This window comes from Chelonoidis abingdonii, chromosome 1 (assembly GCF_003597395.2).
Source record: "Chelonoidis abingdonii isolate Lonesome George chromosome 1, CheloAbing_2.0, whole genome shotgun sequence".
Taxonomy (NCBI): domain Eukaryota; kingdom Metazoa; phylum Chordata; order Testudines; family Testudinidae; genus Chelonoidis; species Chelonoidis abingdonii.
This window is the reverse complement of record NC_133769.1, coordinates 231,975,056-231,993,079: the sequence shown is the minus strand read 5'-3', so window position 1 is coordinate 231,993,079 and position 18,024 is coordinate 231,975,056. Positions and strand designations below refer to the sequence as shown.

The window sequence follows — 18,024 nt, the reverse complement described above, 5'->3', positions numbered from 1 at the left end:
GAAGATGCAAACTGCAATATAAATGCTAAAATGATTTTCTACTGAGATGCATTCATGTAGTTTTATTTCCTCTGCCTTTCAAAAGCTGAAGCATTGACAGTCTGCCTCCAGTTCTAGGCATCTGGTAAATCCTCGCTGCCAAGATCACTTGTGGCAGAGTATTGACTATGAAGCAAAGGAAACGCTGAGGATACAGCTTGTCAGAACAGCAAGTATTATTTGTTCTGGAAGAAGAGGATCCTGACTGGTGGCATAGTAAGAGACATGGGAAGGGTAAGTATTACTCTGGCACACTCTAATTTGAGAATATTTGTTCAGTTATGACCCTCATCTCCAATCACACCCATCACTTAAACAACCCTACTGGCCCTGCGTGGCATTCACAGATCCAATTAAGAACTACCCTGGGTGCTTTTTAACTTGTCCAGCTGATCATCATGACCCTTAATTCTTCTCTACAATTCCTTCCATACTTTTCTCCTCTTAACCGTGCTCCAGTCCTAGCTCCTCTCTGACTCTTGGCACAACTTATATATTGACATCTTAGAGCATCTCTCTGATGCTATGTGTATTTAACATTGATGGTATGAATTTAGAGGACGTAAGCCACCTTCGGGATTTTCATTTTCATTTCAAAGGCTCACAAAAAGTTCACTACTTGCAAACCGTATTAACAAAATGTACAAAGAGCGGGTTGCTTTCCTTAGGCATGGTCAAAAATCTGTCCTGCCCCATCTTTCCTTTCATCTCACCTTACTTTCCACTCCTCTCTGTGAAGTAACAGAATTTTAGTTACCAGATCAGCAAAGATGACAATAATCACTGAGCAGATTATTATTTGAACAGTTCTCTAGTGGTTTTTATTTGGTATGTACCTGCAATAGCAATGCGCTTGGAGAGTCAATGGAGACTATTTAGGAAAGAAGCACTTTTTGCCTTTGGGAATCCACATGGGGGAGTTAGGAAGGGGTAACCCAAAGTTTTCGTTGCACATCAGGTAACTTGCAGGATGTGCAGTTGCACAATTTGTGTGCATATGAAACGACTGTTCCATTTTCAGTTCACATCATTGAACACGTGCAGCAGTTTGCCTGCGAAGTAGGGCATAGATTCTCCAGAGGTGTCCCATGACATGTACTTTCCAAGAGCGTGGTCTGTGGTCACTGCTGAGCAGCATGACCTGGATTGTTTTTGCTGTGAATTGTGGAAGCCAGCAAGTTCAATTTATTTTAAAAGAATTAGATGTTTTCACTGTCTCTGCCCCACACTTTCCTTTCTGGGTGAGCTCGCACATTTCCCAAATACTGTTGTTAGCACGGGACCCACAGGGCTCCACACTGCATTGCGTGATTAGCTGAGTAGGCACAGCTGTTGGCTACCTTACAGCACTCAGAGCCGCGACAAATGCCTGTTGCACCACCCAAGCAAATGACTGGGCAGCTGGAGAATATCCTATGCATCAGCAAGCAACTCCTTGAGCAACAAGGGATACTCTACAGCTTGTGGCCGCAGACAAGGGTAGAAGAACAGAGGATTGCATTAGACAGAAGGCGAGTTCCTATCACCTACACAGCATTCAGTGCCACTTCTGGGCTAGGAAACCAGTGTGGATTGGGCGAGAGGATCGTTCATGCAGAGCCAAGTGACCAAGAATGGCCATAGAACTCTGATAGGAACCTTGTTTTGAGATCTGCGTGGAACTGACCAGCCCACCGTCGGCCAGTGTGGCCAGCATGCTATGCCCACTGATGGAGAAGCATTGTCATTCGTTGCCATCTGGAAATTTGCACCCAGATGTTACTGGTCTGTAGCCAGCCAATTCAGTGCAAGGAGGTCAACCATGGGAACTTCTGTGCTAGGGCATTGATAAGTGCTGGTCTAACGAGGTCATTGAAGCTGGATGTAATGCTCAGGGATTTTTGATGGCTTTGATGTGCATGCGGTCCCAACTGTAAGGGGCAAGTGATGGACCCATGTGCCTATCTTTTTGCCCCCCTCCCTGCCAGGCTGCAGGAATTTATAAAACAGAAGAGGTATTTTCCATGCGGCACAAGGACAAGTTGACTCGATGCAGGATGACAGAAATAAATTGGGTGCTCTGGAAGCATCCACACATCGCTAGCATCTTCTGGAACTCAGTTGCCATTTAGATTAATGCGAGAAAATCCTGTTCCCCCTCAGAAGCACTGTGAGACATTACATCGGACGCTGGGCTGGTTATTCTGGGAGACCTGACTTACCCTGATGCCCTGGCTAATGGAAGCCATACACTGGTTGCTGCGACAGAAGGACGGTAACTATTGCCGTAATGACAGAATGGATCGCAGTGTACATTCTGTACATTTGAAAAGGCAGATGGTGCCATTTATGAATAGGTGGAAGCTGCAGAACCTTTTTTCAAGCATTCTAACTGACCACATCACGACTTCTGTGCAATATTTGTGAGAGCCAAGGGTGGGGGAACCTGTGTTGATGGGTGGGAGGTGATTTAAGAGGACTTGCTTGAAGTTCGAGCAGCCAGGAGGGCATCCCCTAGAAAACACTAACAGCCGGAAGAATGCTGTCAGGATGCTGTGTTTCATATTTGCTGTCAGGATTGCCTGATCTTGTGCCTGAACATGGCAGCCTTGTGGTTTGTGCTGGGACACAAACTTGCTGAGCACTAGGAGTTGTGTGTAGGTTGTTGAAAGTGTAGCGTTCCCTGTATACTTTGTAAAATCCTATGAATTATTTCAGCTTAGTTTAAAGGGATTGTCTGAGTTAAATGCAATGATGTCTCATATGGATGTATTGTGAAACTGTTTTTTATTTATAAAACAACAACAAAAAACAAATAATAAGGTTTTAATGCAAAACCAATGGAAAATATGTATTTGTATTTAACAACAATCTTACGAGCTAACATCGATCCATGTGACGTGAGAGTGTTAATATATATTTTGCTCGCTCGCTCGAGGCATACCCTGCCTCTGGGTTCGGGGTTCAGCTGCATTCCAAAGTTGTCAGAGGTCTCGAGCTCCCAGGAGTCAAGTGTTCTCATGCCAGAGTTGGATCTGAAAAGTGAATGCAGGTGTGTCAAGAACGCTCACTCTCTATCTGAGGCCTCTTGTAGCTGGTCCAGTATGCCAGCCTTTTCCAGCGGTCACCAAAATTATGGGCCTGGCGCTAGCGAGAGGCGCATGTTTTGCAAGATGGCATTCTTGGTTCAGGTAGCATCCTATGAGCTGCCTCTGCATCTCTCTGTGTTTTTCCATGTTGCTCCTTCGTAGATACGCCGCATAGGCTCTTCTCTTACCCGCTCTCATCACGTCATAGGACACTCTGGGTGGGTGGGTGTGTCTTGGCCACTGTTCACTACCTCCTGGGAGGAGCTAATTTCTTTCTCCCACTTAGTCCTCATTACTGCATCCACCTCTCAGCCAGTCTGCGTTTTCCTTTGTGACTCAGCCATGAGTTCTGCTAATGTGCTCAGTTGAGTCTTCCTTTTTCTCCCCGTTCAGGTTGCCCAGCCTCTCAGCAATATATAGAGGTCCTTGATGTTGGCTGTTGCAGGTGTTCATTGGGAGTAGGGAAAAAACAGCTGTATACTGGTTTATATCCCAGACCAAGTTCATGATAGCCTTCTTTGTATTATGTGACTTTTCCTCCTGAGACTCCTTCCCCTTCTGGGGGAACCGGAGACATAGCAGTGGTTTGCCATAGAGAGAAGGTGGCTGGCTGTATTTGGATTCGTGTCCCGGTATCTGCTTTCGGCTGTTGATGGCGGAGGGGTGGTCGGGCTATGTTCCAGGTTGGCTTGTTGCAGATTTGTTTTGTGTGCTGGAGGCTCTTACCTCGCTATATCTCGGTCTCTGGATGCCTCCCGCAATTCAGTGGTGCAGTATTTGTGACATCAGGGGGCAAGCTTAGATTTATCCCTCTCACATCCCTGTTAGGCTGCCCCGACTTTTCAGTGAAAACATGTAGGCTGAAGAGCGTGACTAGGAGCACTGAAGGTCCGTATTCAAAAAGCAAAACGGCAGACAGCAGATACAACTGTGAAGTTATTCATCCAAGATGGACCCCCAGAAGTGCTGCAGGAGTGGAAGGGGCTTGCAAGCTATGCTGGCGGGAGGCTGGCGCATGTGGGACTATTCTGTATAACATGCTCAACAAATTCAGCAATTTCTCAGTCTTAAATCTCTGCGTGTGAGTGCCCCTGCAGACATGGAGACAGCCCAGACAAAAACCAGAAAGGCCCTGCCATGGTTGGCCACATAAGCTGCTTCTTACAGGATATCTTGTACCTCAGGCCTGGTCCACCATAGCAATTTGCCACTCCCTGACCGTAACATGAACTATGAAACTAAATGCCAGTTATGTTCCTGGTAACCATTGTCTCAACAAATGTGGTATTTTGCACAAATGAGTGCTTTCGGTTATTTCAAACTGTGCCGTGGGAAGGGCACAGGCGGTCGGAATATGCACCATTTTGAAACAGCAAAAGGTGTGGGGGAGCGCTCCTAACTCACATCTACCACAAACAATATAACTGAAGGCAGTACTAAACATGCTGAAGTTCCCTTCAAGGGTCCATCTGATTCTTCCAGTCCCAGCTGGGTTTCTGGCTGGGACTCTGGCTCCGCAATACAAGGCAGAGTCAGGTCCATTGTAGCACATCATGATTGGGGCTGCTTTCCAGCTGGCCATCGTCCAGCATCCTGAGTCCCCAAAAATCCTTGCTTTCCAGGCAGCTCCTCTCCGGCATCCCTCCTGCCAACCATTCTCCAACTGATTGAGCCGGTATCCTTGGTTGGGATGCAGCACACAGTCCAACCAGGCTCCATGTGCCTAGGAAAGGGTCAGTTTATTAATCGTGTAGATCCTGCCCAGTTGATTAAAAAATGGACAGTCAATGTGCCCTCTGCAGATTGTTCTTTTTATCCCGTATTTCATGTATTTCTCCTGAGCTGGCTTGCGCTATCCAGCCTGTGGCAACCACTCCACGCCTCCTCACAGACATCTGCTTTGCAGTGTTCACAAAAAACTCCTTATTCCTGTAGGCTGGCCAAAAGAGCTTCCTGAACCAACACTTTCTCCCCCAGATGGTGATAAAATCTAGGTCTCAGCTGAATCCCAAGGGCTGCACGAGGCATGCGGTGTGGGTTTTGTGGAGCACGGATCGCAGTGGTATCACCAGAATTGGTACATTGGGATACCAGAGCCAAACAGCAAAAATTCTGGCTTCTGTACCAGCTTTTCAAGGGAGGAAGGGACATACTGTAAACTGCAGAGTGCACACGGAGTAAACAGACAGTCAGGAATGGTCAAGCTGGCAAAGCACTAGGGATTGCCAGTGGAGATGCAAAAAAGTGGTGCCACAGCAATTGATGCACACAAACAAAAGGACCAAACTAATTACAATTTTGAGTGCAACCTAGTCCACTGGGCAGGATAACTCCAGAACTTTCCTGGATAGATGACGGAATTAATACAAGTGATGGTTGCACCATGCGTACACAAGTGTTTTCAAACCCAGATTACTTGATTTTGATTGAGTAAAATCCCATGTAGACAAGACCTTAGTAGATTTTACTGCAATATGGCTGCGCACCCCCTATATATAGATTCCTTAGTTATTCCCTTGTGCGTCCACAAAGGAGGAATCTCCTTTCAAGCAAATTAAAAGAGCAGGCATTTTCTCATTTAATCTCCAGCTGTAGCAATACCATGTTATCTGACAGAAGGCCCAGACAGATGAAGAGAGTTTGGGACTGATGATTGGCTGTCCACTAATACTCATTGATTCAAGTAATTTGTAATCAGAAAGAACAAGAAAGAACATTAGCTTCTAACACGAGTCCCAGCTTGATATTCAGTCACACTTACAAATCTCATGGAATCAGATAAAGTAGAAGGCCAGCAACAAATAGTATTGTGTGAGGACTACTCAGTTTAATGAGACGGTGCAGAGGGCTTGACTGCTTGGTTGATGGCTAAAGCGCGGGTATGTATACACCTGATGCAATCAGCTCTGGCCTCTCACAGCTCAAACACAGATCCGAGCTGAATCGGGAAAGGAGCAGAGAGCGAGAAGAGAATTATTTATAGTTTCCGGATCTTTGTGGCTAATCGGAGGCAGGGCCTTTGGAGGGCCGTTGCCTATTAGGATGAGTGAATTGAAAGTATGATAGGTATACTTTTTTGGTTGTAATCTCTTTTATTTACAGAAACCACACAAACAAAGGACCCACATTGTCCTCTTTCCTGTTAACACAGCAGAAACAGAAAGGCAGGCAGTTCCTTTACTCAGCAATCTTATCCACTCCATTGAGTTTCTCTGCCCACGAGCCCAGTCTCTCTGCTTTAGTTACGGTGTACATCACTGCTACGTGTCCTTCTTCTGTCCCTCCAACAGTCACAGCTTGCAACTTGATACGGTTGCCTGTGTTTCCAATCAGAAAAGCCCCTCAGTCAGTTTAGCTCTGCCCTGCATGCTGTCTAGTGGCCATCAGTGCTCTCACAGCCCTAGCTGCTTATCCATAAAGGTGCTTACTGAGGTGACTCTGAAAGAGAGTGCTTGGTACAGGCATGACTTTTTGAGGTTGGAATTGGTTTGGATCAAGAGAAAACCCTTCTGCTGCAGCCATTAGATACATCAAGGACATATTGAGCAGCCTACCTACCAAACTGCCTGCTCCACTCCTCCTACTGAGAAGCCTATCTCTACAATGGAGTTAATCAATGGCTGTGACAGGTTTTAATGTATTAAAAGTTTAATTTCTACAACAGTCAAAATTTCCCCATCCATTTCTGTATGTGGGCATATAAACACTAGGACTATTTTTAAAATATCTATTAAATATGAAAATCTCTCTTCACTGGATAAAAAGTTAATGAGTGAGTTTGTTTAATCCATTTCCTATTTGAAAAATCAAATTTAAGATGACTTATACAAAGATAACTGAATTGTGGAATGTTTTAATTTGCAGGAATGAAGGCTTCGCCCACCAAGTCCCTATCTGAAAGGAGATCTCCCTAGATGATGATGAACCAGGGCTAAATCAACATCCGGCCACTCAGTGCTGAAATTTCATCCCACCATTATTTGAAAAGACCAGGCCACATTTCAGAACATTTCACTATTTTATGATCTATTCTATGGCTTTCTGAGTACCTGGCATAAAGTGTACATGAAAGAATCATAGACTGATCTTCATCTCCTGGGTGTAGATAGGATTTAATGCAAAAAAGATTATGGGTGAAAACCAGCCCCACTGACATCAATGGAAGTTTTGCATTGACTTCAATGGGCAAAAGATTTCAACCCTAAGTATCCTTACTTCCACTATTAGGCCCCAGCCTTGCAAACAATTTACATATGTAAGTACGGGCATGTGGCAGTAGTCCCATAGGAAAGTAACATGATTTTTTAAGTGAAGCCTTGCCAGTTCAGACCGTTTTTTTTAAGTTCTTTGGCCTCTGATCTTGCGAAACACTTAATGTTGTGCATAAAATTAAGCACTTGCCTGAGTATTTGCAGGGAAGCATTAAGGAATCAGAGACTGTAAAGAGTTTGTCTGAGTAAAGCGGTGCTGGATCAGGCCTACAACTTTTTTTTAATGTAATCGTATAATTCTAGAATTTTCTGAAATGCTGTCGAATGCAGTAAAAATCAGATCCTAAATGTTGGTTTGTTGTTGAGGTTAGGAAGTGGAGAGGGGGAGGTATTTGTTTTGTGTAACTTGTTTGGCATGGTGGCTGTTTTAATTCTGTCTCTGATGCCTCAGAACATTTATTGGAGGATTTTTGAGCTAGCTGTGGTTTTTGGAGGGATTTCTGTATAGCTCAGGAGGCAATTACAATCTCATATAACTGCAGCAGAGAGGTTTCAGGCCCTCTGCTTAGCCAGGACAGGCAGGAGAGTGTTTAACTCTCCAAGCTCGCTAGGTGTTTCATCACAAAGGGGAGAAGCCATGTTAGGCTCTCCTCAGAAGTCTTAATGATGCCTCGGCGGCTTCCAATTTTCAATCGACAATTTTAAGCTCAAGTTAAAATTGCCTTGCACAGCTAGCCAAGCATCACTACTTTTAAAGGACTTTCGTGGGACTCTCAACATGTTCATTTGCCAACATTCAGCTGCAGCTCTAAACTGAGGTTAGACTATTGTACCATGGGAAAGAATGTATTTTTTTCATCCTCACCCCAAACAAAAAGAAATGAAAGAAAATGAAACTATATCCTCAGATTTTGCCTAAAGGGTGGGAAAATCCACTTTGGGCCAAGCCTAGCATTAGTCAGTGTGAATAAATATTTAATATGAGTTTTTATTGAGAAATCGTGCATATTTGTGCATGAGTTCAATGGGGTGTTTCGTCTGTTGTAGGGGAAATCTTACGGTGGAAGCGACCATTCATCAGGGAAGACGAGGAGATGGGGCATCACTAAGCATCGTGAGTATTGTGGAATGTTTTCTCTGTAAATCTTAAGCTCTTTGGGGATCAAGGGACCGTCTTTCCATTTAGCTGTCTGCACAGTGCCTAGACGGTGGAGCCTTATCCTCCTCTTCAACCCTTTGTGATACAAATCTCCTATTATTATACTCTCCATAGGCTTCAATGAATGAGTCTGGTTTCACCCAACAAAGCGCGGATGGGGACGCTTGTAGAAAAGCCTGTCTGATTACTCCGAAAAAGGGTGTGCTCACAAAAGACTGACACCTGTGATGAGGCTTGAGGGGAGTTTCTCTTGAAAACATGTATTGAAGGGCTGTCGTCCTTCTTTTGGAGCATGCAGGCTCATTAGCATATTATGTGAGGTAAAGCCTGACTAGCACAAAGGGGTTGGAATGTGAAGGAGTTAACAGTTGATGCTTTTCACTGAAAGTCCCCAGGTGTGGGGGTGCATGCAGGGCTCTCCATAGCAGATGTTTGTCAAAAAAGAAAGTATCCTCATCTCTCGAAGGCCGCACCAGCAGGGTGCCCTGCTGGCCCCAAATGGCCAGGGTTTTGAAGAGGCCAGAGGATTGGGGTATCTTACATGGATTCAGTACCTGAAGCCCCTCACAGGGAACATGGAGAGGCAGCGGCCACCTTAGATGCTTATTTAATGATCCAAGATTTATTTAAAAACAGTGGATCAGGAGCTTTTGTGTTTTGAAAATGGACAATTCTTACATGCTGTGGCGTCTCAAGAGACAATTCTTTATGGATAAGAGGGAGGCCCCTGGCAGGCCAGTTTGCTCACACTTTACCTACAATAAGGCATCTAAATTGCCGTAGTTTAGACAATCTAAACACGTTAGGGTGGGCAGGTACTTTCATTCTCTCGAAATGTGGCCCTCAGAGACCTTTGATCTGTTGTTATAATGTAATTACATAGGTATTGTCTGTGGGGAATAACATCTGGAATCTCGTGTCTAAGGAGGCTAATTCAAAAGATATTTATTATTTTTTAGGTTATTCTTTGTCTACTTCCAGCTATCTCAAGATCACATTATTACCTTATGATATCACGTTAACTCACAATGTATATCAGGGAGGAAGGATGGCTCAGGGGTTAGGGAACTAGCCTATGACACTCATGTGTTGATTTTGGGCAATGCATTTAGCTCTCTGTTGTGCTCGAATTCTCCATCTTGTTCTCGTGAGATGTAGCTACGCTCTGCCTACAGGGGGTGTTGCAGGATAAATGCTATTAAGGCTGTGAGGTGCTCATCTTACTGCCTATTAGGGGCTATGTAACGGATAGATTACTTTTTCTGTTTTAATAAGCCAGATTGAAAATGAGGCATCTTGTAAGGGTTTTCCATTGCGTCTACTTTGCCAAACAGTTATTCAGAAATCATGCTATTAAACATTATTTCTTGCTGCAGTGAAGTACGCTGTGATATCTCCAGGGCCCAGGCAGAGCAACTGCTACCGACAAGAGTACGGGGAATATCTTATTAACTACGCTAAACTCTCTTCTTAAATCTATTGTCTATTCATTGCTGCTCCTCACCTTAGAGGGTGCTATGCTTTTTAAATAACTTTAGTATTACAGTGAGAGTCGTAGAAACTGAAATACCAGTAGTATTAATTTAGTATGAAGATATAGAGTAATTAGGTTGTGAGTGAATGTAAGGGCCCTAGAGGTGACTAAGTTAATGGCACTAATCTAAACTAGGCAAGGGGCCCCCTGGCAGAGCCCTCCTCCAAGCTTGCCCAAGGGCTTTCACTCTGACATACAATGCCTCTAAATTGCCGATTTCAAACTTGGGCTTTATTGAGCAACAGACTGCCAGTCAGAGAATACTGTAGGGATGTTATGACCTGCCCACAAATGGAGACGACTGACAGATGGCACTTGTCGATATTTCTTTCATCAGAGAAAAAACCCCCCCCCCCCCCCCCCCCCCCCCCCCCCCCCCCCCCTCCCCCCCCCCCCCCCCCCCCCGCCCCCCCCCCCCCCCCCCCCCCCCCCCCCCCCACCCCCCCCCCCCCCCCCCCCCGCCCCCCCCCCCCACCCCCCCCCCCCCCCTGACAAGTCAGCAGCCTAATACACTTACCTATTACACTCTAGCTCCTTTGACACTCACTCCTATGAGTAGTGCCTGTCCATTGGTGCTCAGCCACTTGCAGGTTCATACCATGCTCCATGGATCACATGGCCCAATTTGCCGTCACAGCTTCTGCACAAGAGGTTCAGATAAGTATATGCGAATCACTGTGTATTTCTGGAAAGGACTGGGAGGCAGAGGCAAGTATGAAGGATTACGTCACCTATGGCCCTATCATGGGCTGAATCAGTCCCAAATCACTATGATCCGAATGGGACATGGATGGTTGCGTAGCAATTTTGCAGATTGAATCTTAGACCAACAGCTGGACTTGTAAGGTCATTGTTCCAGCCACACAGGCAACTAAATTCAGAACAAGACTAATGTCGCTCCTACATATACTGCGTAGGAAGTCTAAGGGAGTCAGAATCTCAGCACCTACCTGGAAACCACCTCAAGAGCCAGAACCTATAGTGCAAGTGGCGAGGTGGGGAAGGAGGGGAAAGTGGGTTTAGCTGCCACTTCCTCAGAAAAGCCTGAAAAGGAATATGTACTGAAAAATCTCTCTAGCTGTTTGTACCCAGATATACTGAGGCAGTGGAGACTGATGTGAGTGTAAGGCTTTTCTGGAAATGCATCAAGTCAAAGTTACAAATATTCTCAAAAGTGGAGGTTCTTGTGATGTTTTCCTTTCCTTGTTGTTATATTATTAGGGAGAAAGAAGGTCTTTTTGGTTCAAAAGTTCAAGCGAGATGGCAAGTACACCGTGTCCGTATTCAGCAGGCTCTTGAGTGATATTCAAAGATGCCTGTGTTTCCATTGTCCACTCCTGGTTTGTTCCTGGGGGAGTCATTCAATACCAAGTTACTTCATCAGATCTGGACTGAACTTTGGGCAAGTTGAAACAGCTTGGCTAAACAGTATTATCCCGCTATCCGTCCGTGCCTTAACCTTCTTTTGGGTCCCTTTTTCTGCGTCCCTTTTGCTGAGTCCAGTGCTATCATGACAGAAGGCACCACAAGAGCTGTGCTCATTGCCAGGGGAAAGAGAGATGTAGGGAGAGCTGTAGATATATTGTTTCATGCCAGCTGAAACAGGGAGCATCTCCAGGGACAGGCTGTATGGGAGATTATGTAAGGTCTGGAGGAGAGGGAAAAATGAAGAGAGAGAGAAATGGGGAGAGGAGAAGAAACAAGCTTGGGAGAGGAGGAAAAAGAGGAGTGGTTAGAAATGGACTGCAAAATTCAGAAAATTGCACTTAGTGGATCCAAACCACTGCGTTCCTTCTTAGTCAAATGTCCTTAATCAGAGGTGTCCCAATACCAGATCATCAGAGGAAGCTATAATACCTTGATTCCAACCACCATTGTTTGCATTAAATAAAATTTAGACACAATAAATCCTGCAATCTTGCAGGGGGAGGTGGTTAGGATTTGTTTCAAGAATGGGTGGTGAGATTCTTGCCTGCATTGTGCAGGAGTCGACTAGATGATCATAATATCTTCTTCTGACCTTAAAGCTTATGAGTCTATGAGATGACCCTAAGCCTATGGTGTCTAACAGATAGTAAAGGGTTAACAAGTCCAGTAAACCTGCTCAGCACCTGACAGAGCCAATCAGGAGACCAAGAGACCTTCAATCTCTTGTTGGAGGGAAGCCCTTGTTTTACTGTTCTGGGTTTTTCTTTGTTCTCTCTGGTTCTGAGAGGGACCCGACATGTAAGCAGAAATTTCCAAGTTCTGAAACAGCCTCTTCTGTTCAGTTTAGTAAGCACTAGTTAGAAAGGCGGTTTAGCTTTTTGATTGTTTTCTTTATTTGCAAATGTGTATTTCCGGAAGGATTGTATCTCTGTTGCAACTTGGATTTGTGCTGGGGAGGATTCTCCCTGGTGACTATAAGCTGAAGACCCTGTAACATTTCCCATCTTGATTTTACAGAGACAACTTTTACTTTTTTCTTCTTTTTATTAAAAGCTTTTCTTTTTTTAGAACCTGATTGATTTTTGGTTATCTTGTGTAAGACCCAAGGGAGGGAGTCTGCACTCACCAGGGAATTTGTGGGAGGAAGGAGAGAAGGGGAGGAAAAGCCTGATTTCTCTCTGTGTTAAGATTACTGTCTCTCTCTCAGGGAGAGTCTGGGAGGGGAGAGAAGGGCGGGAAGGTGAATTTCCTCTCTATTTTAAGATTCAAGGAGTTGAATCACAGCGATCTCCTAATGTAACCCAGGGAAGGGAGGATTTGGGAGGAAGAGGAAGAATTCCTGACCAACGCTTGCACTGGACAGGCAGTTCAGCTATAGGCAAGTTTACAGATTTTGACATGAATGGGTAAATTGTTACTTGGGCCTCTGGGTTGATGAACTTGGGGTCCACTAAAGATTGGTGGATAGCTGACACTTGTGCCCCCATGTCTCTCCACGCGGTAACCTTCTTTCCGCCCACTCTCAAAATTTCCCTTCGCTCCGAGGGTATTTGAGAGGCATCTGGGCCTGGGGATCTTTGGTGTGATGGTGGTGTAATGAATTGCACTCAGTTGGGGTTCTTTGGGCAGCTGGCCTTTATATGTACCAGTTCATTACATTTAAAGCATCGCCCAGCTGACTGGTCATTGGGCCGAGGTGGGTTACTGGAGATGGATGAGGTGGAAGAATAGGGAGTCTGGGGCTTTCCTTGGGTTGTAGGTGGGGTCTTGGGTTGCCCTCGGGTATAGGGTTTATTGTCAGTGGGTCCCCTGTGGTATTCGCTCCCCTTGACAGTAGCTTTTTTCTTTTCCGCCACTTCCACCCATCTGGCTCCAATCTCCCCCACCTCGGTTACAGTTTTGGGCTTCCCATCTAGTATGTACCTTTCTATTTCCTCAGGAACATCCTGTAAGAACTGCTCCATTTGTATCAGGAGGTGCAGCTCATCCAGAGATTTAACATTGGCTCCTGATATCCAGGCATCATAATTCTTGCCAATGTGGTAGGCGTGATGGGTGAATGACACATCTGGTTTCCACCTTAGGGCTCTGAACCGCTGACAAGCATGCTCAGGGTTTATCCCCATTCTGATTTTGGCCTTGGTTTGAAAAAGTTTAAGTTTTTTCATATCCCTGGGCAGTTAAGTGTCCTGCAGTGGGACAGCCGATATCCCTTATAAATATGACCAGCATTTTGAATGCTCCATGTTGGAAGCTATGGAAATATGGAAAATTTGTAACAAGTAATTTTGTAAAGGGACTGCTCCGTGCAACAAAAGTAACACTTCACTCACAGGACTGCAAGCTGGGGAATTTGCTGCTTTATTCAACTGCACCACAGTAGAGTGGGAATACACAGAACAGAAAGTAAAGGAGGGCTGGAGCATCACTCAAGCCCATAATATTCTGGGTGGCCCGATTAACTTTATCATGACCACTTTACTACAGTAAGTATTTAGATACCACTTATTAAGCAAAGAGTCCCCTTAACTAAATGACAGCTGATAGCAGCAAAGAAAAATATCATTAAAGTTGTAACTGGTGCATTATGAGTTTGGTAACTACCTGTCTAATTAACTAAATAAGGCTTAGACTTTATTGAGTCCATTTACCAAGGCTCTGACATAAAGAATACTTTGTGCTATTTTTCAGAGATAAAAAAGGAACTGTCAAACATTACCATGTGCACACAAACTACGAAAACAAATATTATCTGGCTGAAAATTACTGTTTTGATTCAGTTCCCCAACTTATTCACTATCATCAGCATAACTCAGCAGGTAAACTACTTCTGTCTCTTCTTGCCCCTTCTGCTGATCCTGAATGTGCTTTTCTCCTATCATAGATAGATTTAGAGAGACTCAGGTTGTTGGGTTTCTAGTATTTATGGTGAATCTCTTGCCATACTGAATGGTCTAAATACTAAGAATAGATTTATCCCCCTTTTAGGTGTCGATCTTGAGAGTTTGTTCATGGTGGTGGGGTTAGTTGCCTACGATTTTTATTATTATTTAAGAGACCTGCATGTGCTGTGATCATTAACTGGCTTTCTTTGTAGGTATGATTACAAGGCTTCGGCATGCTGTGACTACGAAAGCAAATAAGGTCCCATCCACAGCATCCTTAGGAAATGGTATGGAGATGATTTTCCCTGTTAAAACTATTGGTGCTCTTTGCCACCTGTCACAGTGCTGGTTGAGCTCCCCCTGCTGGACACTCACCAGACTGCTTTGAGGGGATCTCAGTGCTGAAGCCTCAAATCCTCTAAGCCTCTACAGCAGTGATCTCCAAACTTTTATGATCACGCACTCCTATCAGTAAAAATATTTGAGAATGCACCCTGTGCCGCGCCGGCTATACCATTTTTGCCAAAGCAAAAAAAAAAAGCACCCCGAAGGATCCTCTTGTGCACCCCACTTCGAGACCACTTCTCTAGAGTGGTGGTACTCAACCCGCAGGCCGCTTGCAACCCAATCAGCATACAGCTGTGGCCCATGTGACATACTCAGGGCCATATATATATATGGCTTGAGGGCTCTAGGAACACTCTTGAGATGAAGATCCTCTGTTTAGCACTCGCTTCTGCGAGCTGAGACCTTGTGGTCCAACTGCCTAACCTCTGCAACCAGGAGTGACTCTCACAATTCCCCACCACAGCCTATGCACAGTGCTTCTCAGAACTCCAGCCTTGTGAGCACCCTAGGTAAACAGGTTAACCGCTCAGGGACGTGTACGTGTCATACATAATTCACACAGACAGATTTTACACAAGATTCTAAACCACTGCTTCTCTTTACTTCTGAGAAAAAGGACAAGAGGGTATAGATCATTTAGAAAACGCTGAACATCCTGAATGCAGTGCCCCACTAACTCACCTCTCCCTTGGGGTCCATCAGATTTCAGGTGACCAGGGGTCCCCACTTCCCCATCAGGCTTCTGCAGCAACATCCCTCTGTGTGAGCTGGTGAAAATGGCTGAAGACCCTCAGGAGAACTGCTCCTGCCCTTTTATAACCTTCCATTCCTTCTGTCCTGTGACTCCTGGATCAGGCTCCACAGATGATCCCAGACCCATACCAGATGACTTTGTGGCCAGGTTATCTCTCCCCTGACAGACTAGATTTTCTGGGTGGGAACCTGCCTATTGCCTAGGGCACTTGTATTTGAATAGAGGACCACCTAGATTTCACAACCTTCTGTTGCCAGTCCTGTGTCACCCCCCATGAAACTTCTGTCTAAGATGAGGTAAAAGGACAACAGAGAAGACAAAAGGCTGCACATTCCAAAGAGTTTGATAAAGACGCATGGAGAGAGTTCATAATCTCACTCAGAATTCCTTAGGTTGTACAGATGGATCCCACACATCGTCACACCGACAAGGTATAATTTGTCAGTAAAAATAAACCATTAGGATTTTCCTTACTTCCAATCTTGACCTTATAGAAGTTTGCAGAAGCTTTACACTCTGGTTGGCAGCCGCCTACATTTATCTCTGTGTCAGAGGTAATGCAGAACCACCCTGCCACACACAGAGTTTAGAGAGGGATTGTTCTTTGGTGGTCAGTCCCTCTCCTAGCTCCCTTGTATGGGGAGTGCACAGATGCATTATTCTTAAAGCTAGTTTAGTGACCACCCACCAGCGCATGCAGCCTATTCCCAAGGCTGCTGTGTGTGTGGATTTTGGAAGGCCATGGGAACCACATTCCCCAACTCCCTCTGGGGTCAAGTGACTGGCTCCTTGTGCACTCCCTCCATCTGCACGCCCATGCCACAGCCATCTCAGTCTGGCCCTTTCTTATTCTGTTGTAGCACACTATGTGGTGGGATTGCATTTGTTTGGATAATGCCTGGTGATGTTTCGGTTGTTTGACCCAAAAGTCCTTCATAAGTCACACAAACTTTGTCTGGTTTTGCGAACTAACATACCTCAGCTGTGGTATCAAATGTCACTCTGGGGTTGTGCTACATTTCTGATGCCACTCGCATACAAAACCCATAGACTTCATGTGGCACACTTTCATGCACTGCAAAAGAAAACAGATGGACACCTTTAGGACCCCGGGACTGAATATGTCAGGCTGGTAGCTAAAAGGGATTGCTTCTGTCTATCTAGGGATCTGCGAGCTGAAACGAGAGGAAATCGTCCTGCTCAAGGAATTAGGAAGTGGCCAGTTTGGAGTGGTACAGCTGGGAAAATGGAAGGGAAAGTACGATGTTGCCGTTAAGATGATTAAAGAAGGATCAATGTCAGAAGATGAATTCATTGAGGAAGCTCACACCATGATGTAAGCTGCACTTTGCTTAATGAAATAACATTGTAAATAAGGCTCTTCCACAAGTCATCTCACTAATATAGAATAGCCACTGAAAAAAGGAGTTCTTCTTCAAACTAAAACCATGAGTACCACAGGCAGCTTTAGGCATGGGCTGAGTATGTGGCCACCTAGGGCATCACATTTAAAGAGGCATCAACAGAATAGTAGAGAGATTGCTGGGGTTACCAGTAACCAGTATTATACTGCTCTTCAGCTTCACTGACTGCTGAGCTTCTGCATGTGTGATTTAAACATGTACTTTATTATTGAAAGGCCTCCTTCAACAGGCATGGATGGAATTATCTATTTCTGTCATCAGAAGCAGGTAGGAATGACATACACATGAGTGGATGAGACGTATTAGACCAATGAATGCATCTGCAGTATATTTCACCTTGGCAATGGGGAGGTAACCACCCACAGTGAGATACCAGTTTGCAGGTAGTTTTATTCAGGGCCATTTTAGGTATGTCACAACATAAGGAAATGTGCTGTGTTCCTGTCAGCTGACTAGATGAAATGGCTATAATAGTTGATTCTACTTTGCTACATTCTCTTAGTAGGAATGTAGCCACCTCTTGTCTTGAATGCTTTCTCATGGCCTGGGGTGGCTCTGTCGTGCCCTGCCTCGGTTTCCCCTCTTGGACTCCTCAAGAATTCAAAAAAGACTTCTCTTTGTTCAATGGTACCCTTCCGTAGAGTCTGGTTTTAATAGCAAAAAGTTCAAAATGAGGCTTCCCCAGACTTAAGCTGGGGACAATCCATCCTCCCTGAAGTACTGTCTCAAAACTCCCCTATCTCAGGATCTTCCTTGCTTCAGCAGGCCGCTCCCAGCCCTTCCAAGCTGGATCAACTTCCCTGATTGCATGATCTTCCCCACAGGAACCTTTCTCACTCTCTGCCACAGCTTTCCCTTCTTGTTTCCTGCCTTCCTCCAGCTCTTTACAGAGATCAGCTGCCCTTTATCTGGCCCATTTTGAGAGGCTATTAAGGCGCAGGTGGGCTGGGCCCAGTCCATTCTGTGACATGAAATCCTTAAATCTCAGGTGCGAATACACTAACGCAGCTTTCTTCATGTGTGCCGGTGGGTCTCAGAAGTCTGCAATACTAGAACCTAAAAAATTCAGTTTCACCATTAGTGATTATTTGTGCAATTGTTTCATGCTAGCATGGAGAAAGAAATTAACCTTTGCTTGAAAGGGAGATTTTTAAGTCTGAGATTTCATTGATCA

General features: G+C 45.0%; 1 protein-coding gene across 1 annotated transcript in view; it reads left to right on the top strand.

Moving 5' to 3' along the window:
* Positions 1-18,024, top strand: part of BMX (BMX non-receptor tyrosine kinase) — a 50,567-nt gene that overhangs the window by 25,876 nt on the left and 6,667 nt on the right. Inside the window, exons 11-13 of the mRNA XM_032775305.1 lie at positions 14,131-14,258; positions 14,537-14,611; positions 16,591-16,762. Coding sequence (XP_032631196.1) covers positions 14,131-14,258; positions 14,537-14,611; positions 16,591-16,762 — 375 coding nt within the window. The remainder of the gene's footprint in view (positions 1-14,130; positions 14,259-14,536; positions 14,612-16,590; positions 16,763-18,024) is intronic.